The following is a 26,076-nucleotide window of genomic DNA, read 5'->3' on the forward strand; positions in this document are numbered from 1 at the left end:
TCCATCATCCACTCACTCTCTTGCTGAACAAGACGGGGCCACCCACGTAGTGAACCACACGTAAAGAGCCAGGAAGACGAAAATGAGGAATATAAATCCAGTCTCAGGAAACACATTTAGGCAAAAAGAGAGACACAAGCAAGTAAGAATCGCATGATCTAATGAGAGCCCACATGGAAGTCAAACGTGCAGGGTCGTGGGGGCCCAGAGGACAGAGCTAACTCTGTGGGGTCACAGGAAGACTTCGAAAGGCAGGTGGCACTCACACTGCTTCTAGTAGAATGAGCACAGGTTGCCAGAAGGAGGGGGTGAGGAAGGAAGGGCAGGGCAGGGGGGTCACTGATGGGCTCAGGTTCAGCCTTCAGGGTAAAGAAGTCCAAAAGACAGAGCAAACAAGAGCTCTGCACACATTTCCACTCCGGGCCTCTCAGCATCTCAACTCACGTCCTTCTCTCAGACAGTAGGAAAGCAGGGCTGGGTGGTTTGGAAGATGATGACAGAGAAGGTAGGACTTAGTCTCAGCATCTTATGTGATTCCCAGCACTTCTTTTTTTTTTTTTTTTTTTTTTTTAAGAGACAGGCCTCTGTCTCCCAGGCTGGAATGCAGTGGTGCAATCACAGCTTACTGTAGCCTCAAACTCCTGGGCTTAAGCAATCCTCCTGACTCAGCCTCCCAAGGAGCTGGAACTACAGGTGCTCTCCACTGTGTCCAGCTCATTTTTTTTTTTTTTCCCATACAGATAGAGTCTCGTTATGTTGCCCAGGCTGGTCTCAAACTCCTGACCACAAGTTATCCTCCCACTTCCGCCTCCCAAGTGCTGGGATTACAGGTGCGAGCCACCACACGTGGCCCAATTCCCAACACTTCTGTGCCTCCGTATCTCTATCCACAGCCAAAGGCCTCTAAACATTCACCTTTCTCCAAAATGAGAAACAGCAGAAGCACTATAAAGCTGCCCATGGGTGACAGGTGGATTTGTAGCAAAACAGGTCTATGAGAAAATAAAGATCCCTCTGCCTTTGAAATTTCAACAGGAAATGCAGGGCCAGTCACCAGCACATCTTGTGTACACATTTTATACCACCTGCCAGACAGAGGCACTCACTGAAACACACACGCTGCGTGATAAACCCCCCGGGTCGTGGCAGAACGGAGTTCAGACTCACTCCCAGCACCCTGCACAGTCATACCTGGGTTGCTGGTGAGAAAGGCGAGGGGGCTCTCGCCGAGGTCCGCAGGGCCGTCCACTCGGTGGGGAGGGCTTTCCAGCAGCTCCACTCCTTCCTCTAGCTCGGGGTAGGTCCTCACCAGGAGGCCCAGCGAGGGCTGTGAGAGGAAATCTTTGAGCATAGAAGAGTTCAGGGCGTCAGCAGCACGATTATTGATCTCAAGAATCTCATCTCCTGCTTTCAGACCTGCCAACGCATGATGGAAAATTTTTAATTTCACACACATAATCAGAACACGACAGCTTAGGAGCTCCGCTATACAGGGCACACCTGCTGTGGGTCTCACAGCCCCAGGTGCTGCTGCAGACAGGCTGCGGTGCTCAGAAGTGATCCTGAGGAAAGGACAAGGGCCTCAGATTCTGAAGGTTCTAGATTTGCAGGTGACAACATGCCTAGCCGGTCCTTCATACATCAAGCAAACAAACTTACTCCTTCGTTAATCTAAGTGTTCCAAGCATCTGCCAATTTCTCACAAATGTTAATTAATTCAGGCTATCTTCCTACACTTTTGGGGTGGGGCGAGGGTGGAATGACAGTGCTCTCTGATGACTGCCATCTGTGTTTTGTGCATGTTCATGCCTCAGTGCACACTCAAGTCACAGCCAGTTAATACCTATTGATTATTTCCATGGAACCAAAATGCAGGGTGTTCACTCTGGCTATGAGGACAGAAGTAAGGATGTCTCATTCCAAATACACTTAAGAGATGACAGTTTCAAGAACCCAATGCAATCCTTTTTGCCCTTTTTTGTTTTGTTTTCAAACTACATCAGAACCTTGGGATGAATCTCTTTCAGCAGATCCCCAAAGGATCAGCTAGGGGAACTGCCAAAGTTTGTGACCCAAGGGAATGACCATGAGCAAGCCCAACCTAGAAGAACAGGAAGTTGAGACACCGAGGTGCAGTTCAAACCGGCACTGGAAGAAACATTCCAGCAGCCTGAGAAAGGGAGAGGTTGGAAAGAACATGAAAGAAAATAAAATAATCCTTTCAGCTAGGAAGAAAAAAGGAGCCCAATTTCTAATTTTATATACCAATATGGAAAAACCAACTTGAAAAACGGAGTGAGTGAGGGGCAGGCAAAGACAAATGACAAATTGCAGGAATGAAAAGCCTCCCAGGTCCTCGAGCATGCCACTCAGATTCTGCAGAAAATGACCCTACAAAGAAGTTCTCACTTCCCAGCTTCACAGAGTCACACGCCCTGGACATCCTTATTCAGGTTTCTAAAATATCTGAAATCAGTTTGTTTGTTTGTTTGTTTTTTTGAGACAGAGTCTCACTCTGTTGCCCAGGCTGGAGGGCAGTGGTGCGATCTTGGCTCACTGCAACCTCTGCCTCCTGGGTTCAAGCGATTCTCCTGCCTCAGCGTCCAGAGTAGCTGGGATTACAGGCACTCACCACCACGCCTGGCTATTTTTTGTATTTTCAGTAGGGACAGGGTTTCACCATGTTAGCCAGGCTAGTCTGGAACTCCTCACCTCAGGCGATCCACCCGCCTCGGCCTCCCAAAGTGCTGGGATTACAGGTGTGAGCCACCGTGCCCGGCCAATTCACAGCTAAATTTAACATAAAATACCCGCAATATCTTTCTAGACACGCCGGGTGTTGGGATCGTGTTTGTGGACCAGAAGGACAGAATGGACATCACTCCTGCATCTGTTGAGGACAGAGCAAGGGGGTTGGTACAGATGACAGTTCATCTTCATTTAACACCAGGGTTCTCAGATTCAAAGAACTAAAACAGGATGTGACTGAAACCAGGGCGGCAGATTCCCCACCCCCGTGCCACGCAAACCGGCACACTCATTGTGCTGAAAGAGATAAAAATCAGTCTTTGGGCTTGAAGGGGAAGAAATCCTGTCATCTCTGCTCTTTGCTGAGATACAGCTCAGTGACTGTGTCAAACTCTGGCCCCAGGCTGCCTATGGCCTAGAAAGTATGGAAGGAAAAAGAAGGAAAATGCTCCTCCATGACAGTCTGCAGCAGATACATTATTCTGACTTGACTTCCCACTCGTCACACCTTTGCTTTTCCATGCAGAGCCAAGTCTGCGGTTGCGCTTCTCCAGTGTTGACAGGACAGGTCAATATAACCTGCACAGGTAGCTCTGCAAAGCTAGCCATGAACTACCCAGAACCCAGCTGAACTAGGACAAAAAAAAAAGCGGTGGCGAAGACCAACACTCAATTTCCCTTTTCTGCTCCATTCAGCAGTGGTTAACACAACAGATGCAAGGTAAGTACATCTAAGCACAGTTGACCTGGATGTGTTGATCTCTGAGATTCAACACGTATTATTTTGCCACTGCTTGGATGAAACTACAAATCCCATAGCAAGAAGAAACAAAGGTGGATTTCCAGCCCTACTTACCTGTCCCATTTATTTACAGTTAGTATAGTGGGTCCAACAGAGTGTCCCCCCACATTCATGTCCACCTAGAATGTCAGAATACAACCTTCTTTGGAAATAGGGATAGACAGATATTACAGATGAAATTATAATAATATAATCATTGTAATTATGTAATAATTACACATCATAATTATATAACAATTACATAAACAATTATACTTATATATAATTGTTATATAATTATATAATATAGTATAATTATGTTAATGATTATATATTATATATTTATATAAGTTAATATCATATATCATATTTTTTATATATATCATATATCAAGATAATAATTATGTAATAATTATAATCATAATTATATAATTATAGTATCATTATAATTATATAATATACATGAAAGTTACAATCAACTCATAATGATTTAGAGTAGGTCCTAAATCCAATGACTGGTGTTATTATAAAAAGGCCATGTTAATGACACAGAGACAGGGCAGAAGCCATGTGACTTCAGGCAGAGATTGAAGTGATACAGCCATAAGCCACAGAATGCCAAGCGCTGCTTTCACGCCAGAAACCAGAAGGAGGCATGAAGCCATTCTTCCCTCAGAGGCTCCAGAGGAATCAATCTTGCCAATACCTTAATTTCAGACTTCTGGCCTCCTAAACTGTGAGAGGATAAATTTCTGTTATTTTAAGCCACCCAGTAGTTTATTACAGTAGTTTATTACAGTAGCTCTAAGAAATTAGCACTGTGAGCAAATCATCTAGGTTGCAAAGACTTTCCAGGATGGAGAGCTGGGGTTCGCCAAGTAGCCCAAATGCATTATGGGCCATGGAAGGGCTGAAATGAAACAGGCAGGATGTAGCAGGGAAGTGCTGTCTAGAAGGGGAGGGAGGCTGGATCCCAAATCCCTAGGTTCTCAACTTCTGCAGATTCTTCTACGAATGGGAGCAACAGAACATCTGGTTTGAAAGAGCTCTGCAGGCTCAGGTAATGGCCAATGCCAGCTTTGACCAGTGTGGACCAAAGTACAGAGGGCTCTTCCCCCATGCTCTGCTCCAAGAAGAATCCCCCCAGGAACCCCACACCATCCTAGAAGATGGAGAAGGACGACCACATGATGAGAATGGGATTTCCCACCAGCCCCATGGAAACGGGCTCCATCAGATTTAAAATCCAAAAATGTGTGATTTGAGAGGCTGAGACAGGAGGATTGCTTGAGGCCAGAAGCTCAAGAACAGCCTGGGGAACACAGCAAGACTCCTGACTCTGAAAAATACGCAAGTAAATAAATCAGTCAGGTGTGGTGGCATGCACCTGTACTCTCTTAGCGACTCGGGAGGCTGAGGTGAGAGGACGGCTTGAGCCCAGGATTTCAAGGCTGCAGTGACCTATGATTGCGCTACTGGACTCCAGCCTGGGTGACACAGCAAGACTTTGTCTCTAAAAATTAAAAAAAGAAAAAAAAAAAGTTCAAGAATATGAGCTTTCTGGTACACTTCAGTTAATGGAATAAAATGCACATTCCCTGGAAGGGTTTTCAATGAGAAAATGTTCAAATACTTTTCACAAATGAATCCTTTGGGCAAGTCTTTCTCATTCAAAAACTAGAGAAGCCCCAAAGGGCATTTAAGATGGACAGACCAGCCCTTCATTGACTTACCTTTCTTGGAAGCTAAACCGGTTTCCTTCACACTATTCACGTACAGCCTTCGAATACCATCTTCTTCCACAGAAGAAAGTAAAAACCCTGTGAAACACAGAAAGGCAGAATGGCAGGGCTCACACCTTCTGAATGTTTAGCAAACAACAGGAAGTGCCTGCTGTGAACTAGGTAAGTTTCATGTTTGTCATTAGAGTTTGGAATGGTTGTTTTTTCTTGCTTTACAAAGCAGAAAAGGTTTCTTTTTAGATCACTCTGGAAGTCACTACTTGTAAAAACAGAGATTACTAGGTATGTCTATCTTCATATTACCTACCAATCAACTCAAAGGAAAGCAAATTATTTTGTTTAATCTTGCTTCCTGGTAAACGCCATCATTGTTTTCTTTTCCATACTCTCCTCCAAAGCAGAAAACAGAAAGATTAGCTTACCTCAAGAGTCCTCAGACATTTTTCATCCAATCTATGTCCTAGAATATATTACAACTGTACTGTTGGAGGGTGTGTGTTCATCCACGTGTATGACTATATGGACAATGGTTTCATTTAATACAATTGTGCAAACAGGAGCAAGATGCAACTCACATTACGAATCTGTAATATGAGTAACACATTACAGAAACTGTACCTGATTTCACACTCTAGCAGTATCGGATCAGAAGATTATCTTATACTTCTCTGGACTTCCAGAGCTCAAAGCCAATTTGCTAATTAACCTTGGGCTCTGCTTCATCCTTCAGAGAGGAAAGCAGAGTGAGGCCCAGGTATTCTATGTGGCTTGAGGATGTTAGGTACTCAAAACTCTAAGGTTACGGGTCCTGGTCACTCCTGTTTCCAGACCGCCTCATGTAAAATTCTTCCCTAATCAATTACGTCACTGTCCACAATGAATACCTATTTTGCTAAAGGAAAGAAATACCTTTGCAGATATTTCTACAAAGGACAATGGGAACACACGTCATTGTATATATCTGCAATAATTTCAGCTCTGGAAGAAAAATCATCCCATAATATAGATAGCTGTCTTAATGCTGAGGGGAAAGCAGTGGTTGAAAAACAAACAAACAAACAAACAAACAGGCAAACAGCAAAACAGAATTACAAGACTGGGTCCCAGGGAGTCATTGAGCCTTTTGAGGCCATGTCATGATGAACACATGGCTTTTTGTTTAGTTTATAGGACCAGGAAATGGATTACCTCATATCGGCAAAAGTGCTAATTGCCATCACCCTCTCAAGTACCATAACACCCTCAGATAGGGAACGGCACAGGGCCACCCCTAAAGACTCTCCAAAGTCATTTCATTCTCTTATTTTAAATTCTCTTCTTTCAGCAACTTCTAACTTTCAGATTAAGGGTCAAGAAGCCCTGCTGAAATCAAAATATTTTTACACAAGAATCATTTAAGTTACATAAGCCTTAACACAGGTGTATTTATCTGCATTGTAGTAGAAAATTTCTTTAAAAATCTGTTAGGACAGAGAGAATCAAGGGCTATGTCATCGGAAAGAATGAATAGGACTCATCTAAATATCGGAATTTCCTTTCTGAAATGCCACCATTCTATTACAATGAGACCTTTTTTTTTTTAAAGAGACAAGGTCTTGCTCTGTCCCCTAGGCTGGAATGCAGTGGTGTGATCATAGCTCATTGTAGCTTCAAACTCCTGGGTTCAGGCAATTCCCTACCTCATCTACCAGAAGAGCTGGGACTACATGTAAGTGCTACCACGCTTGGCTAATTTTTAAAATTTTTTTGTAGAGATGGGGTCTTACTATGTTGCCCAGACTGGTCTCAAACTCCTGGCCTCATGCGATCCTCCCACCTCTGCCTCTCACAGTGTTGAGATTACAGGTGTGCACTACTGAGCCTGGCCCCAGTTTTTTTTCTATTAAAAAATTAGCACCCCTGTGGGGTACCAGGAAACACCTTTGCTTAACTGGAAGATGGCAGAAGAGGCAACACGGTGGGAGCCTGCTGCAAGTCACCTGAAGCCGAGTCCATGGAGATATGGAGACACCTCAGGTATTGATTTGCTCCATTCCCTCGTTGTTGTTTTTTTTTTGTTTTGTTTTGTTTTGAGACGGAGTCTCATTCTGTTGTCTAGGCTGGAGCGCAGTGGTGCGATCTCAGCTCACTACAACCTCTGCCTCCTGAGTTAAAGCGATTTCTTGTTTTACAAAGTAAATCCCTAGTAGCTGGGATTACAGGCACACACCATCACACTCAGCTAATTTTTCTAATTTTGGTAGAGATGGGATTTCGTCTGCTGGCCAGATTGTTCTCAAACTCCTGACTTCAAGTGATCCCCCCGCCTCGGCTTCCCGAAGTGCTGGGATTACAGGTGTGAGCCACCATACCCGGCCATTCCCTGTTTTCTTGGTCTTCTTTTTTTTTTTTTTTTTTTTGAGACAGAGTCTCGCGCTGTCGCCCAGGCTGGAGTGCAGTGGCCGGATCTCAGCTCACTGCAAGCTCCGCCTCCCGGGTTCACGCCATTCTCCAGCCTCAGCCTCCCGAGTAGCTGGGACTACAGGCGCTGCCACCTCGCCCGGCTATTTTTTGTATTTCTTAGTAGAGACGGGGTTTCACCGTGTTAGCCAGGATGGTCTCGATCTCCTGACCTCGTGATCCGCCCATCTCGGCCTCCCAAAGTGCTGGGATTACAGGCTTGAGCCACCGCGCCCGGCCGGTCTTCTTTTTTTATAATCAAAAGGTTAAAAATAGGAGTGAGAATAGAGGAGACTTCCAGTCTGAGGACTGCAATTGATTATGTAATTTGTACCGGACAACTGGGTAAAAAGAGCAGGTCTAAGAAACAGATCAGACAACTCTAATTAGTGGGGAAATCTCTATGACAGGAAAGAGGATGGGAGAAAGGATAATGGGCCTAAGCTCCTTTTTTGAAGATCACCCAAATGAAAGCCAAAAATTTACCAAAGCGAATAGCATTTTAGCTCTGTACTGGCATTCATACTGGACACTGGTTTAGGGGTCAAACAGGAGCCCCCTCTCACTGTTCCAAGAAGGAAGCCCTCCCCACACCTTGCCTTGCAACAAACATGTGAGCAGCTTCCATTTAAAGTTGCCAATACTTTGCACACTAGGGGGAAAACATTATAACCATCTCCTATATGAACAAATATAAAGAAAATTATGAAATATCCTACAGCGGGATTAAGTGGAGCTGAATGAAGAACATAATGATTTTAACAGTTAATCAGCAAAGTCAGATCTATTTCTTTTAAATAGGATAGCAATGTTGTAACTCTCAGCAGACAACTCTAATATCGTCCAAAATGATTGCCAACGGGGGGCGGAGGGAAATGATTCAATATAAACCGATGTATCCACCAATTGGAAGGCTGTTCGCTTCAAACACAGGAAGGGATCATGAGTGGCAAGTGGAATAATGATCAGGAGAATGAAGGAAGTGCTTAAAACTAAGTGATGAAACTAAGGTCGGGCGTGGTGGCTCATGCCTATAATCTTAGCACTCTTGGGAGGAATGCAGGAGGAATGCATGAGCCCAGGAGTTTGAGACCAGCCCTGGCAACACAGTGAGACCCTATCTCTAAAAAAAAATTTTTTTTTTTTAATTAGCTGGGCATGGTGGCACATGCCTTATAGTCCCAGCTACTTGGGAGGCTGAGGTGGGAAGGATGGCTTGAGCCTAGGAGGTTGAGGCTGCAGGGAGTCATGATCCCACCACTGCACTCCAGCCTGGGTGACAGAGTAAGATCCTGTCTCAAAAAAGAAAAAAGAAACTAAGACCAAACTCATGAGATGAACCACCAAAAGATTCCTCACCCTGGAAAAACCATAACATGATAAACAATAGAGAATTACTCAAAACTAGAGTCCAGGATACAACGAAAATTCAGATAACAAGCACAGGCACCTGTAACATGAGGAGAACACATGACTAAAAAATATAATAGTACTAGAAGTACCCAGAGAAAAGGAATACTAAGTTGCTGAAATGATGCATTCTTCTACTTCAAGGCAGCCTAGGGCCTCATGCTTAGTCTAAGTATCATGTAATTGGATATGTGAACTAATTTCAACAGCAAAGTCCGCGAGTGAGCTGAAGGCTGCGGTGGAGAGAGGGGCAAGAGAGAGAAATTAAGTAAATGTTCCCTCTTTAAATGTGTTCAGTCAGTTGGATTATTAAATTATATTTTCCTCCCTAAAGTGTTCTAAAATAGAAAGCAGCATTTGATCTGTATGGTGAGGTGTTTTTGTGTTTGTGCTAGTAGCTTTTACTTGTACCAAACTCAGTATCTAACCGGAAGCCTCTTAGCGAGGTGTTAATATTAGATACAGATGGGCTGAATTTCGACTCTGTGGTAGCCTTTAATCCAGAGGCAATCAGATCTCTGAGGATTGGGGGAATCTTTCACCTCTTCAATCAATATGCTGTTGGAACATCACACCCTAAAACCAACCCAAGCACGGAGAAGAAGTGATTTAACTGAGTTTATTAGCCATGCGTGGCAGGGCTTTTCTTTTCTTTTTTTTTTTTCTTTGAAACGGAGTCTCACTCTGTCACCGGGCTGGAGTGCAGTGGCGCGATCTCGGCTCACTGCAACCTCTGCCTCCCGGGTTCAAGTGATTCTCCTACCTCAGCCTCCTGAGTACCTGGGACTACAGGCACGTGTCACCACGCCCAGCTAATTTTTGTATCTTTAGTAGAGACGGGGTTTCATCATGTTGGCCAGGATGGTCTCGATCTCTTGACCTCGTGATCCGTCCGCCTTGGCCTCCCAAAATGCTGGGATTACAGGCGTGAGCCTCTGCGTCTGGCCTGTGGCAGGGCTTTTCAAAGTGAAGTCCAGGAACAGGTGCCAACTGTTGGCTAATGGCAGTAACGAAAGGACAGAAACCGAGACTAAGCATTGAGAACCTCTTGGAACCTTGACATTGCCACAACCTCCAAGCATGGAATTTAGTATTTCACCAAAGCAGTGGTAGTTACAAAAGAGTGGAAATTAAAACAAAACAAAATACCTGCTTCTTTGCATCAGATGGGTTGAGAAGCACTGTCTGTAATACTCTCAAGACTGATGCCTGGTGCCCTGTCATACCTTCCTCGGGGGTAAAAGTAAATGGGTTCTGTGAGTAATTCAGTCACTTTAATAAAAAGTATTAAAAAGTATACAAACGATAGCAGTTTTATGCCCAGTTCCAATTTTGGGGTCCCTGAATCCCTCAATCTTAGAATCAGAGTCCAAGAGCTTTGAAATTCAGCCTTCTGAACTTAATCTTTGCTAGTTTATCCTTACTCAACAAAAATTAAGTAAACTGAAGAGAAAAAGAAGAATCATTATGGGAGCATCTAATTTTGGAGGATCCAGGCACTTCACTGCCACCAATTACAGCTCTAATTACTGAGGTCAGCTTTTTGCTGCATAATAGGCCGCTCATAAACATTTATTCCTTGCAATGAGAAACATTCTCCTGGCTTTATGATGTCTTTAGTTTTAAGGTCAAGAAATAAACAGCATAAAGTTATAATGCAAGTGGCCAGGGTTCAAAATTGGGTTCTCTTCATTAGGCCCAAATCCTCGAGTATTCTGAGATGAAGATTGGTGGCCTACAGGGGAAGGTCCAGAAGGAATATAATATCCCACTGCTCAGAAAAGAGTTTAAAGATTTTCAAATGCTAAAAAGCTTAATAACTTGAGCCAGGCGCAGTGGCTCACGCCTGTAATCCCAGCACTTTGGAAGGCCGAGGTGGGTGGATCAGTTGAGGTCAGGAGTTCAAGACCATCCTGGCCAACACGGTGAAACCTGCCTCTTCCAAAAGTTCAAAAATTAGCCAGGCATGGTGGCACATGCCTGTAATCTCAGCTACTCGGGAGGCAGAGGTTGGAGTGAGCTGAGATCGCATCACTGCACTCCAGCCTGGGCGACAGAGGGAAACTGTGTCCTAAAAAAAAAACAAAAGAAAGCTTAATAACTTGATTCAGAGAGAAATCTTTTTTTTTTTTTGAGATGGGTCTCGCTCTGTCGCCCAGGCTGAAGTGCAGTGGCATGATCTTGGCTCACTGCAAGCTCCGCCTCCCGGGTTCACACCATTCTCTTGCCTCAGCCTCCCGAGTACCTGGGACTACAGGCGCCCACCACTGTCAGGCTACTTTTTTGTATTTTAAGTAGAGCTGGGGTTTCACCGTGTTAGCCGGGATGCTCTCTATCTCCTGACTTCGTGATCTGCCCGCCTCGGTGTCCCAAAGTGCTGGGATTACAGGCGTGAGCCACCGTGCCCGGCCGGTTCAGAGAGAAATCTTAAGTCAACATATGCGGTAGTCTTTGTGTCTTTCCACCAGGAACTTTGTTCTCCTTCTACCAAACAGTAGAATCACACTTCTACGCTCCCTTGTAGGTTGGTATGGCTGTGTGACTGACTTTGGCCAATGAATTGGGAGTGGGACAACATCTGCTTTCGCACCTCCTCTTCCCCCTCTGCTGAGTGACAAGCACTGTCCCAGGTGGCAGCTGCTCCAGGCCTGGGTGTGGAATGAGGACAACGTATGGAGTCCCAGCCAACCCACAAGGGATGCATGGTGAATGTGAGAAATAAATGTCACTGTTTCGAGCCACCGGGCTTTGGTGGCTGTCTGTCACCTCAGCTAACCTCGCCACTCCTGACTGAGCACAGTATGGATTTTCCTCAATTTACTCAGGCACCAATTCTGTTACTATTCAAGCCATACACTGTAATGCTAAGTAAAGAAGACTGGTCTTAAACATATGGAAAGGAATATATATTTAACTCCACCAGAACGTAGACAACCGCCTAGGAAAGCGTTAACACAGCAGGCTTGACTGCTGTTCTTCGAAAGGCCCGCTTACAAATTTGGACCTTGGCTGGCATCCTGAGAACCTGGATTTTGGGAGGGTTCCCAACACCCTAAGTGGCTCACGGTGCCTAAACTGTGTGTACAAACAATGGGATTCATGGTGAACGCCTACTTTCCTCCTGGGAGTCTGGAATTTTGGTGCACGCTAGGCAGAGCTTGCCTAGGGAACCAGCCTCCCCAGAAAAGCCCTGGGCACTGAGTCTCTAACCGCCTTCCCCAGGAGGGAGCATTTCTCAGGTGTCCTCACAACTTGGTGCTGGGGAAGTTATCCTCATTCTATGCGACTCCACTGAAACAGGGCTCGCTGAAGTCACACCTGGTTCCCCCTAGACTTTGCTCCACGCGTCTTTTCCCTTTGCTGATTTTGCTTTGTATTGATATAGGAGTTAAGATGAAATGATTTACGCACAGAGTGAAGGGAAGAAAGTCCTCAGTAAGGTTTTCCTTTTAATGAAAAGCAGCCCCCAAATAATTTTCTTTTCTAACAAAAAGCGGCCTGTAAAATCGAGCCGCACACACAGACAAGCAAGCTGGAAGCTTACACCGGTGAATGCTGGCAGTTGTGCCAATAGGAAAAGGCGAGCTGGAACTAAGTATGTTCAAAACGGCGGCTCCATCCTCTCTTCTCTTTGCCAGCCACCTGTACAGTAAGGAGCAGTGAACATGGCCCCGGCCAGGCAAAGACGCCATTTGCATAATAAAGTTAGGACGGGGCAGCCAGCTTCCCTGCGTGCTGTGTAGACGTCACACCTGGTCCAACCAATCTGTGGGCCCTACATAAATCTGACACCACCTCCTCAAGCCTGGCTATAAAATCTTCCACCGCTGGCCGGAAGACTCACTCGGGCACCCCTCTCTCTCTGCAGGAGAGACAGCTATTCTCCTTTCTCTTTTTTTGTCTATTAAACTTCTACTCCTAAACCCACCTGTGTGTCTGCATCCGCGATTCCCTTGGCGTGAGACAATGAACCTTGGGTATTCACCCAAGACAATGAAGCCACTTCAGTATAATTTTGCTGTTAAAAAAACCTAGTTGTGAGTATGACCAGATGCTGAGCTCTGCGGGTCTTCCTAGTGAATCAGCAAACCTAGGGATGGTCTTGGGGATCCCGCAACACTAAACCAAAGTAAGTTCCTTTAACATGACTTGTATGGGAAGGGAGGATAATGTCTATGTTTTCAGGAGAGGGGTATAAAAGAATAATTCCTACATTACTAAGGTACCTCATAGTATATGTTAAACAAAAATTATGGGAGGCCACTGTTGTGAACTGAGTTCCTGCATTAGGAATGCCCAAAAGGCCAGATCAAATAAAAAATGGAATCACTCATGCTGGATGCCACATAATCAAACTAAAACTTTCAGGAAACAGGTAGATCCCCAAACAGACCAGTTTTTCCTGAAAACAAGAGATTCTGGTCTACCATAATCAGCAAAATAAGTGTGTCCCCTCTGCTTTAACCCTTACAAAAAAGTAACCTGAAGTAAGCTAATGTTAGACAATCAGGTTTCTTCTTCCACTGTTCTGTTTCCTTGTCTCCACCTTACAAAAATCACTGTTCTGCCATTGCCCAGAGGGAGCTCTCATTCTATTTTGTAGAACGGAGGCTGCCTCATGCACAAATCACAAATGAAAGCCAATCAGATTGATAACTAAACTAGCTGTAATTTTATCTATTGACATATAAAATAACCTACCCACTTCCTTTTTATGACAGTAGAACCCCAGTAACTAAAGTTATGAAATTTAACACCAAAGTCTACATCGTACCCAGAGTAAATATCCCTTTTTTTCCCTAGTGTAGCTACCCTCCACAGCACAGGAGCCAGATATACTGTCTGTTTTAGATAGGACCCAAAGGCATTTTGTTGAACTGTAAATAAACACACGCTTACATAAGAAATGCTTTACCTTAAAACACAAAGAAACATAAACTTACCGTAAGTATCGGCAGCTGTGTCTGACTTCTCAATGTGGATGCTCTGAGTGACTTTTGGACAGATTTCAATTTCTTTGTATAGCTGAAAGTTACAAAGAGAAATCTAATTAGAATTTCATTATAACTAACGTTAAAAAATAGTCATTTTATAGATCTATTTTTTCACAACTGATACTTCTGTGAATTTGCACTTCACAATCTTTTCATTAAACGGAACTCATTAAGAGTAAAAAGTAAAAGTAAAAACTTACAACTGTCATCCTCAAACACAGCCACAGTTTGGTTTCTAAATAATTCCTCCACATCACTCTCTGTCTATTCCTACCCAATGTCTTCCACAGACCTGAAAAATAATGCTAAAGTAATGGAGGCCTCTAGCTGTGGGGAGAAAAAAGTTTATTAAAGCCAGGAAGAGGTAATAAAGATCTTGGTACGGAATTCATGGAAATGAGATAAATCTCTATGCTTCCCTTCCAAAAAGTTCATGATAGTACAAATAAGTAGAGACAAATGATAGCATTGAAACAGAAAACAAATTACATAAAGGAGGATATTCTTTTTTTAGCCACTGAACTTTATCGAAATTAGCTAGAATACTGAAGTACACAAATTAATCAGCCCTCTAAAAGCCCAAGAAAGGAAATCACTTATGACTAAGTCCTCAAAAGCAATTGCAACAAAAAAGAAAATGGAAAAGTGAGACCTAATTAAACTAAAGAGCTTCTGCACAGAAAAAGAAATTATCAATACACAGACAACCTACAGTATCGGAGAAAATATTTGCAAACTATGCATCTGACAAAGGTGGAATATCCAGAATCTATAAGGAACTAAAATCAACAAAAAATGAATAATCTCATCAAAAAATGGGCAACAGACATGAATAGGCACTTCTCAAGACATATATGTGGCCAATAAATACATGAAAAAATGTACACATCGCTAATCATCAGAGAAACGTAAACCAAAACCACAATGAGACACCATCTCACACCAGTCAGAATGGCTATTATTAAAAAGTCAAAAAAACAACAAATGCTGGTGAGGCTGCAGAGAGAAGGGAATGCTTTTCTTTCTTTTTTTTTTTTTTTTTCTTTTGAGACGGAGTGTTGCTCTGTTGCCCAGGCTGGAGTGCAGTGGCGAGATCTCGGCTCGCTGCAACCTCTATCTCCAGGGTTCAAGCAACTCTCCTGCCTTAGCCTCCCGAGTAGTTGGGATTACAGGCATTTGCTGCCACATCTGGCTTTTTTTTTGTATTTTTAGTAGAGATAGGGTTTCGCCATGTTGGCCATGCTGGTCTCGAACTCTGATCTCAAATGATCCGCCCGCCTCAGCCTCCCAAAGCGCAGGGGTTACAGGCGTGAGCCACCATGCCCAGCAGAGAAGGAAACGCTTATACACTGTTGTTGGGAATGAAAATTAGTTCAGCCACTGTGGAAAGCAGTTTGGAGATTTCTCAAAAAACTTAAAACAGAACTACCACTTGACTCAACTATCCCATTACTTGGTATATATCCAGATGAAAATAAATTGTTCTACCAAAAAGACACATGCACTTGTATGTTCATGGCAGCACTATTCACAATAGCAAAGATGTGGAATCAATCTATATGCCCACCCAGGGTGGACTGGATAAAGAAAACGTGGTACACGTATACCACGGAATACTATGTAGCCATGGAAAAGAACAAAATCATGTCCTTTGCAGCAACACGGAAGCAGCTGGAAGCCATTCTCCTACGTGAATTAACACAGGAACAGAAAACCAAATACCTTCTCACTTACAACTAGGGGCTAAACAACGAGTACTCATGGACATAAAAATGGCAACAATAGATACTGGGGACTACCAGAGGGGGAAGGAGAGAGGAGGAGAAGGGTTGTGGAACTAACTGCTGGGCACTAGGCTTACTACCTAGGTGACAGGATCAATAGTACCCCAAACCTCAGCATCATGGAATATACTCAGGTAACAAACCTGCACATGTGCCCCTTGAATCTAAAGTAAGAGTTAACATTATTAAAAATTTTTTTAAACAAAAAAGGCTGGAAAAAGAGCTTTATGCATAGTCAAGATGAGAACGGTGCAAAGTTCACACATCAGAAACATTGTTGTTTAAATTAATCGATATTTCATTTTCAAATGTCAAGATCTATCATCAAGACAATAACTTACGGAGTTCTGACCATATGTCATGCCTCTCACACTAACTCCAAGAGACAAGCGTGATCTCCATTTTACAAATAAAGGCAAGAGCCTAAAGAGAATGTACTTTCCTAAGTTCAGAAGACCCGTTCACACACAGCTGGGATTATGAACCCAGGGCTCACTGGCTCCAGAGCTGCACTCTTTCCACTACATTACAATGCCTCCCAGATCAGCCTTCACCGGAACACAGGGTATGAAAGCAAAGGGAACCTACCCTCCTAGGTCAGTCAAAGGTTCAAATCCAAAATTTATAATAAAAACTCACAAACAAATAGATGTGTCAAATGCTCATATAGATTTTTTAAATTATTAGTCTATCTTGAAATGAAAACCAGTTTTGAGCCAAGGTCAAGAACAAAAACTGTGGCCGTTAGCACTAAAGAGAAGTCTTGATGATTATTTAAACTTGCCCGCATCTCTGACCACACAGCCATTTGTCCAGAAACGATTTTATTCGGGCAGGTAGAAAAGAGTGGCCAGTTTCTTCTCTTTATTTGCTTGGGGCATTTGAGAGGTCAGCATAATACTTATGATTCAGGAGCCTGGAAAGCGTTTGCTATAATAGAAGGCTAAGGAGTGTGGGGGGTAGGAACGTGGACAGGACGGCTTGGATCCTCTTAAACACCTTAATTTAATGCAACTCCCACCACATGCGACGTCAAGGGCACGACTGAATGTGGCTTTAGTGCTATACTTTAGAAATGTTTCATACAAATAAATTTACAAGTAAGAAGAAATCAGTTATACTACTTTTTCATTCAGAAAACAGCCACCAAAACTCTAAATACTAAATTCAATAAGGTTTACAGTATGTACCCTAACACCACAGAATGCTCGATGGAATGTTATCAACTACGTTCACTTCAACTCAGTAGGAGCCTTAGTTTTATTTTTTAAAACTTTCTTCAAGTGCCAAACCCTACCTCCAGGTGGCAGTATATAACTGTTTGTTTTAATCATTTCCACAGGATCTAGTGGGAATTGAGCTTTGTGCATTATCTTTCCTATTTTTTCATACTACTACTTCCTAGTTTTCTTTGGAATTAGTGTGAATATCATTGCGTCTTTTGCTGGTCTCAGACAGCAACTCAGTATCATATAGACAGGCCGGCTGGCCACAACATCCTTAGGCTGGTTACACTAAAGCCAGGTTTAGTGAACAACACTAAAACTATATAGAATTTCAAGAAGGGTTTATACTTTAAAATGTATTTTCAATGCAACCACAATATCTGGAACCAGAAATTTTGAAATCCACTAGTTTTATACATCAATGCACTTAACGATGAAATAGCTCACATCTTCCCTTTCTTTTATTAAACTGATAATGTTGCAACATTCCCTGTTTTCAAAAATTGGATGAGAAGAGCACCAGATTTTAAGAAACAAATTGCTTACCTAGGCTCTTGAGTTCTCACAAAATCAGGATCATTTCTTTCTCTGTCTCCTTTGGGTGATTTGGTCTGAGCCATCGTCATGCTCTTACCTGACAAAGACTCTCTGCAGCCTCCTGTGGGCCCTGGCTACTCATCCTCTCATGCCCTGTGGGCCACTCATCCGCCACAGTGAGCCTTTCAAAACAGCTCTCTCAAAACAGCTCTCTGGGGTTTCCCATGGCATTTAGGCTCTACATGGCCTATCCTTTCTCCCTCCTCCCCTTATCTCCTACATCCCCCCTTTTGCGCCCTCTCCACCAATCCGCCTCACACACTGGGTAAGCCACCTCCACCATGGCCACTCTCCCCCTGCCTGGGCCTTAGCCAGTTTCTAAGGTTCTCAGCCTAGAACTTTTTTTTTTTTTTGAGGCAGAATCTGGCTTTGCCACTCAGGCTGGAGTGCAGTGGCGCAATCTCGGCTCCCTGTAACCTCTGCCTCCTGGGTTCAGGCGATTCTCCTGTCTCAGCTTCCCGAATAGCTGGAACTATAGGTGTGTGCCATCACGTCTGGCTAATTTTTGTATTTTTAGTAGAGATGGGGTTTCACCATGTTGGCCAGGCTGGTCTCGAACTCCTGACCTGAGGGGATCCACCTGCCTCAGCCTCCCAAAATGCTGGGATTACAGGCGTGTGCCAGCCTATAACACTTGTCTGCAAAATACCTCTATGATTCCACTCCCTCACTTCACTCACTCACCCTGTTCAAACATCACACTTTAAAAAAAAAAAAAAAAAAAAAAAAAAAAACCACGAAAAATAAATAAAATTAAATTAAAAAGCAACAAGACCCGCTGCAGATGCATCATCTCCCTCTCTCTACTTGCCCCAACTTCTTGTCTCTTTAGGCTTTGAACATTCCCTGACATGTTACACATTCGCACATATTTTTACCTGTTTCTGCAAACCTGAATACAGGTTCCACCAGGAACAGAATTGTTTTGGTGTATCCCCAGTGCCTAGAACAGCTAGAATAGTGCCAGGCATACAAATGCTAAATAAATATTTGCTAGATGATAGCTGGGTGTGGTGGTGGGCACCTGTAGTCCCAGTTACTTGGGAGGCTGAGGCAAGAGAATCACCTGAACCCAGAAGACAGAGGTTGCAGTGAGCTGAGACTGTCCCACTGCACTCCAGCATGGGCAACAGAATGAGACTCTATTTTAAAATATATATGTATTTGCTGGATGAGTGAATCAATAAATTGATCAGTGTTTCTGCAAACTTTATTTCTACTTGTCACTTTATTAAAAAATGCATTTAGTGTGGGTTTTTGAAAAGCGCTTCCACAGACTACAGTCATGTACATGATCATTCCATGGACCAGACCCAACAAACAAGTCATTGTGAAAAAGTGGCCAAACAGGTATTACTTGTATTAACAGCACAACCAGCAAAGCAGATAAATCAATGGCTAACTATTCCTGGTTATCTATAAGCAAGAGAATCCCCTGACCCCCAAAATAAACACACTAGACCCTCCAAAAAGTCCTTTAAAATATACTACATAGTTTTGCTAATAACTATTGGTCTTGCTACTAAAGACTGTTTGACAAAACAATGGCATAGAATAAAATATCCTGGGAGAGTCATACATGAATGAGTCATTTATAGGAAAATGGCTTGTAACACTTGAAGCTTCCCATGTCCATCAAAATCAAAATGGAGGTGAGCCAGGGAAACCAATTAACTGTGTGTGGTCTGATGCTTATTCAGTAAGGACAAGACATTGAACACCTGCAGACTCTCAAAAAGCATCCAGGAATGCTGTTCAGAAACCCCCTGTCTCCAGAATGACACTATGTGCAGCTTAATGGCCTAAAGCAGGGATTCAAAACCAGGAACCCATGGATAGAGTTCAAGTGGTCTGTGAATGTGGATGATAAAAAACAGTGATATTGGCTAGGTGCGGTGGCTCACGCCTGTAATCCCAGCACTTTGGGAGGCCGAGGCAGGTGGATCACGAGGTCAGGAGTTCAAGACCAGCCTGGCCAAGATGGTGAAACCCTGTCTCTATTAAACATACAAAAAGTAGTCAGGTGTGGCAGCAGGCACCTGTAATCCCAGCTACTCAGGAGGCTGAGGCAGGGAGTTGTTTGAACCTGGGAGACGGAGGTTGAAGTGAGCCAAGATTGTGAGTCTGCATTCCAGACTGGGTGACAGAGCAAAACTTGGTCACAAAAAAAAAAAAAGAAGTGATATCTTTGTATTTACAAACCTTAAACTGAAAATCAGCATTTCCTTTTATCCTAAATGAACGTAGGCAACAAACATAGTAAAATAGTACCAGTGCCTGTGACTCTGTCACGAACAGAAATCACAGTTATTTTCATATCATGTTTTAGCTGCTGCTAATGTCTCAAAATATTACTTATTCTCATCATTCCTCAGAACAGTGGTAGCTATTAGATTTACTGCTAGGTCTTGTAATTTAATGGTCTAGCTATTAGGTTTATGTCTACCTATTAAGTCTTATAATTTAATGAGCTAATAAATAAGAACATATATTACCTATAATTCAAAAAATATTTTTGAGAACGATTTCAATATATTTAGGGCACAGGTAAGCCTATGTATTGTATTTCATGCGACTGAAAATATCATTCTGAGAAGGGGTCTAGAGGCTCCACCAGGCTACCAAAAATATCCAAAGGACAAAATAGTTAAGAACCTTGGTCAAAACAGAGGTTTTGCAAGACTGTGGCATTTGCATCCTTAGAGATCTATGGGCTGGAGACCTTCTGCAACAGGCCAAGAAATAATACCATGGTCTCCCTGTACTTTAGATTCTTTTAAAATACATATATAGCTATCTGCATACAAAAATTGTAGATCCAAACAGACTAAGCTTGGCACACCTTAGTCTCCTATGTTGGAGGAGACCACACAATGGGCAAGGCTTAAAAATAATAAATGAGTCCGTATAATTTCAAAAACTATGTCTGAAGTACCTATACCTCTTATGTGTAAAATATGAGGAACATGGAACCTGGTTAGGTAAGATCCCTACAATTCAGGATGCAAAATATTCATTAACCCCAAGATGCAAAATACGTAATCTAGTAACTCTTCCAGTGTTAGTAGGAAAGCACTTCCCTTTTTTAAGTAAGAAAAAAGGGTTTTCCTTCCTCTACTCATACAGCAGCACCAAGATCTGGCCTTTTCCCTAGGCCAGAAAAATACATCAGCTCTCTCTGTTAAATGTACTGAACACAGAACAGTTACCGATTTAAGTGATAGTTTAAAAAGGGCTCATTATTTTGATCATCCTCTATTGCATAACATGCTAAAAGTGTTACAAAAGCACACCCTCTCTTATATTTCCTTAAAAGCCCTTAAAGGGGCACGAGGTAACTTTCTAGGTAACAGAAATGTTCCGAAGCATGATCGCAGTAGTGGAAACAAGATTGTATACGTCTGTCCAAACTCATTGGATTGTGTCCTTAAAGTTGGCAAGGGTTTTCTTAAATGTAAAATATACCTCAATAAAGTTGACTAAAAACACAATTTCCTACTCATTTTTAAATCATGCTTCCCTTTTCCAAAAAGAGAATACTACTTGGGTTTAAACGTCCAGTTCCGCTTTCTGTGGTGAAACCCTGGCTGAAGTCACTGTTATTCACACATCCATGGCAAGCAGTCAGAGCCCCCAGAGGAATGACTAAGTACAGAGAGAGCACAGGAACTCCAAAATAGAGGCGCCTTGCTCCCAAAATGTTTCTTTCCTGGAACTGACAAACGCAACACTTTGCTAACAAGCAAAGAGCTTGTCACTGGCTTACTGCAAATAACAACCATTGTAATTTACCAAGTAAGCGTATTATCTCTAATCTGTGTAAAATCCTAGAAATTAAGTATTAGCATTTCATTTTTTTTTTTCTTGGCCAGTTCCATATGATTAGTAAGCAGGTCTGATTCACAACCCCAGTCCCATAAGTATGTTCAAACTCAAATATATGTAAATGTCCTCGAGAAGCTATATAAATACAGTTCCAAAAGACTGGACATAGATGGCAGCTTTTTTCACCCAACAAGATTTGACCCAGCAGTTTCAACATGCCTACGGATGTCACACAAAATTAGAATTAGCACTGTTTTCTGTAACGACAAGCAGCTGATCTTTAAGTCACCAATTTAAAATAAAAGACTGGCCGTGCGCAGTGGCTCAAACCTGTAATTCCAGCACTTTGGGAGACTGAGGTGGGAGGATCACTTGAGCCCAGAAGTTTAAGACCAGCCTGGGCAACAAAGCAGGATCCTGTCTCTAAAAAAAATAAAAACAAAAAATAAAAGTTTGTCGGCCATGGTGCTATGTGCCTGTGGTTCCAGTTACTCAGGAAGCTGGCACAGAAGGATCACTTAAGCCCAGTAGCTCAACGTTGCAGTGAGCTACGACGACACCACTGTACTCCATCCAGCCTTGGTGACAGAGTGAGATCCTGTCTCTAAACAACAAAATAAAAACACTAAAATACAACAAAATAAAAGACTGCCAATGCAAGGCAAGCTAGTATTACAATAATGACTAAAGTTCAATGTAAGAGAAAGCTCTAGATTTTGCTTTTCATGATAGCACTGCACTGCTTCTTGTGTAAACGAAGGTGGTCATGCCACTCTGGAAATACTGAGCTAAGTAAGGCCATCTCCACCAACTTAAGGGCTCTGCATGAAGCTCATTTATTTCTGAACTCGTTCCACTCCACCAACTACAATTAACACAAGAACACTCATAATTTGAAAATAATCTCCCATAAAATGTGCTTGGACAACAGTCATAACATTACCAGCTCATAGATGTCTTCCTCGGGCTGTGGAACATAGTGCTGCATTTTGTTTTCTATTAGAAACTTCAGGCGCAGGTAATGAGCAGAATGATCCAGTTGATGTGTCTGGGACAAAAGAAAGAAAGAAAGAAAGAAAACGCCTGTTCAATAGTAAATAAGCACAATTAGTTCTCCACCAACATATTACGTATTCCCACGACCAAGAGAGGTTTTGTGTGTGTGTGTGTGTGTGTGTGTGGTTTTTTTTTTTTTTTTTTTTTTTTTGAGACGGAGTTTCACTCGTCGCCCAGCCTGGAGTGCAATGGCGCAATCTCGGCTCGCTGCAACCTTCGCCTCCTGGGTTCAAGCCATTCTCCTGCCTCAGTCTCCTGAGTAGCTAGGATTACAGGCACCCACCACCACATCCAGTCAATTTTTGTATTTTTAGTGGAGATGGGGTTTCACTATGTTGGCCAGCCTGGTCTCGAACTCCTGACCTCAGGTGATTCACTCACCTCGGCCTCCCCAAGTGCTGGTGTGAGTCACTGTGCCCAGCTCAATAGAGATTTGATACTAAATGGGGGTATAAGGTTTCTACACGTCTTAAAAAGTCTGCATCGTAAATACAAACTTTTAAAATAACTTTCATTGAACACATCGGTAACATTCCAAAGGTATCTCAGGATTTAGTGGCAACAACTGACTCACATCTCCACTTCTTATTTGATTCGTTGTGCTAACACTGGTGAAATTTTCAACAAAACACAGCAGATCAAAAAGGTTCTTAAATATAACTTCATAGACAGGTGATCAAAGAACAGGGTAACAAGAAAGGCAAGAAAATACTGTATTTACAATGAAAGATGAAGGCTGTGCCCGGACAAAGTTGTTTTTTTAACCACATGGGGACAGTGGGACAGTTATTAACAGTTCATTTGCAAGCGAGTCAGTGTGAAGACTTACTCGAACTGAAGTGTTGGACTTCAGTCTTATTTATATACTCCCCAAGTGAGACTCTCTCCGGGGGCAGTGCTAATAGGCATGTGCCCAACTACGGAAACACACTGAATGACTTGCTTAAAGAAAACAATTCTAAAATTGAAATTTTCAAGGCTTCTCCTTCGTCTAGGATGGGACAATAGATTTTTTTTTTTTTCTGTCTAAAAAGTAATCCTTGAATTAATTTTGAGGAATAAGTACTAACAGCAACATGGTTTTATAGTAGACAGTCAAGAGGATACAGGGAAAAAAGAAAAAGCTCTCCGAAAGTTACACAGCAACATGAAAATATATTGCTAGAGATAAAATGTTTAAACCAATTAATTTTTTAAAGCATCCTTATCTTTTAGAGATACATCCGAAAGCGCTAATAGATAGAAATGATATATCATCTGGAATTTGATTCCAAAATAAATAAGAGCTGGAGGTGGGAGTGAGTAAATAGATAAAACTTAACTTGATCATTACAGATTCTAGGTGATAGATACATGGGAATTTATTACATTGTTCCCTACTTTTATACAAATTGGAAATTTTTCACAAAATAAATATAAAACCTCTTCACATTCAAAGCTCTACAGGTAAGAATTATTTCAAAATAAACAAAATTAACTGTTAACTGGTTCAGTACTCTTTCTACTTAACCCACCCTCAAAATAATACTTTTAAAGTCAAACTAACAGCCTTCCAATAACTATTCCAGTAATGTATATATATAACGAACTCTTAGATACGCCAGACACCTTGTGCAGTAGTGAGAATACAGGAACTAACAAAACATAAATGCCGTCTTCAGGACTGTCTGCAAGTACAAGCCATGTAGATGTGGGAGGTGAGGCAACAGTGGTTTAGCATTTTAAATAAATACGTACATGCAGGACAGGCAACCTGCATTCTTGCAAAAGCACATTTCCAGAAAGTGGAAATGAGTTCACTCTGAACACACAGCAGAAGGATAAAGTTTTCTATCAGTGATTCTTGGGAACCCCAACCTTTCTCCTCTCCTGAGTAATATGATAGTTTGCAGCGTGCTGTGCCGGACACAGATGCCATTCACCGAACACGTCCCAGTGCACCTGGCTTTTGTCCTTTCACTGTCTATATTTGAGACCGGATGCTCAATGTCCAACAGATCCCTGATTGTTGATGTCAAAGATAATAAGGGTGGAGGTGAAAGCCCAGGAAACATAAAACAGGGGCTTTTTAAGTGTGCTACCTACTGCTGGAGAATCAAGATAAATAAACAACAACAAAATACTAATATTTAGGGTGATGTGTTGAGCAAGAAAAGTTTTCCTACAAGAGATTGAAGCTGCAAATGCTTCCCACCTACCTGGGTCCTCACTGAAATATTTAATTAGAAGCAAAAATTTTGGTTCACCATCTGTTTCCGACTGAGGCGGAAGGGAAAGAAATGAAATTTCATGGGTTCTTAGTAACAGGAACAAATCCACTTGGAAACCTTATCATCATCATTAATAAACACTTTGTGGGCACTCCTTAATGAGACTGCCACGGAAACAGACTGTCTTCCAGAAATCAGGCCAAAACAGCAACCTCACCTAAGAAGATTCTGGTTCCTAAACTTCAGTGTGAGAGACAGCCCACTGTCAGGCACAGATAGCCTAAGGTAGTCCTGGTGTGGACTATGGAGAACTCCATCATCACCTAAATGCTACAGTGCTGAAAACATTTCTACATACATGCAGAGAACGTTAAGGCACCTCACTTAAATTGTGTAAAGCATTGCGGAGAACTAAAGAATGATAACTATAGCAATGGTAATAAGAACGATTCTTGGCTGGGTGTGGTGGCTCATGCCTGTAATCCCATCTCTTTGGGAGGCCAAGGTGGGCGAGTTGCTTGAGCCCAGGAGTTTGAGACCAGCCTGGGTAACACGGTGAAACCCTGTCTGTATCAAAAATACAAAAATTAGCCAGGCATGGTGGGGGTGAGCCTGCAGTCCCAGCTATTTGGCAAGTTGAGGTGGGAGGATTGCTTGAGCCTGGGAGGTGAAGGCTGTAGTGAGCTATGACTGCACCACTGTACTTCAGCTGGGGGACAGAGTGAGACCCTGTCTCAAAAAAATAAATAAATAAGTAAAAGGAAAAAAAGATTCTTGCCACCAACCATCATATTTTTCAAACTTGTTTAAGTTACAATAATATCTTGATAACTTAAAAAAAAATCAGCACAAGCAGCAAACATAAAAATTATAATGGTCTTACTTGTAACTTAAGAGCCCTAATTTTGGTCAGTAAATAGTTACTCTCAAAACAGGACAGTGGATCAAAATATATACCAGTGTGTCTTATTATTTTGGTAAAAGCTTCCGAGTTATAAGCCCTTGTTAATCATGGCTGGTTTAACATAAAAAGAAAATCTTAATGAATTAATTAAATCAGATCATCAGAACTATCAAGAACAATTTTATGCTCCTCAGATACCTGTTAGTCAATATCAAAGCAAGTCAAACAACTAACCATGTTCAGAATATATCTTTGTGCAAAAGAATTTCAAATGTTAATGGATATTTAAACATAGTAATTCTAAACGTGTGGCCTTGCTTTAGACATAAAACATTCAAGTGAAAATTCAAAAGAAAATTC

At 42.3% G+C, this 26,076-nt stretch overlaps 1 protein-coding gene across 7 annotated transcripts in view; it reads right to left on the minus strand.

Annotated features, from left to right (window-relative positions):
- TIAM1 (TIAM Rac1 associated GEF 1) overlaps positions 1 to 26,076 on the minus strand; it is a 293,585-nt gene that overhangs the window by 62,356 nt on the left and 205,153 nt on the right. For all 7 annotated transcript variants that reach the window (XM_003895546.4, XM_009202373.4, XM_017956476.3 and 4 more), the window contains 4 exons: positions 22,490 to 22,594; positions 14,064 to 14,145; positions 5,263 to 5,349; positions 1,192 to 1,416 (listed from right to left, as the gene is read on the minus strand). In XM_003895546.4, coding sequence (XP_003895595.2) covers positions 1,192 to 1,416; positions 5,263 to 5,349; positions 14,064 to 14,145; positions 22,490 to 22,594 — 499 coding nt within the window. The remainder of the gene's footprint in view (positions 1 to 1,191; positions 1,417 to 5,262; positions 5,350 to 14,063; positions 14,146 to 22,489; positions 22,595 to 26,076) is intronic.

Source organism: Papio anubis, chromosome 4 (assembly GCF_008728515.1).
Source record: "Papio anubis isolate 15944 chromosome 4, Panubis1.0, whole genome shotgun sequence".
NCBI lineage: Eukaryota > Metazoa > Chordata > Mammalia > Primates > Cercopithecidae > Papio > Papio anubis.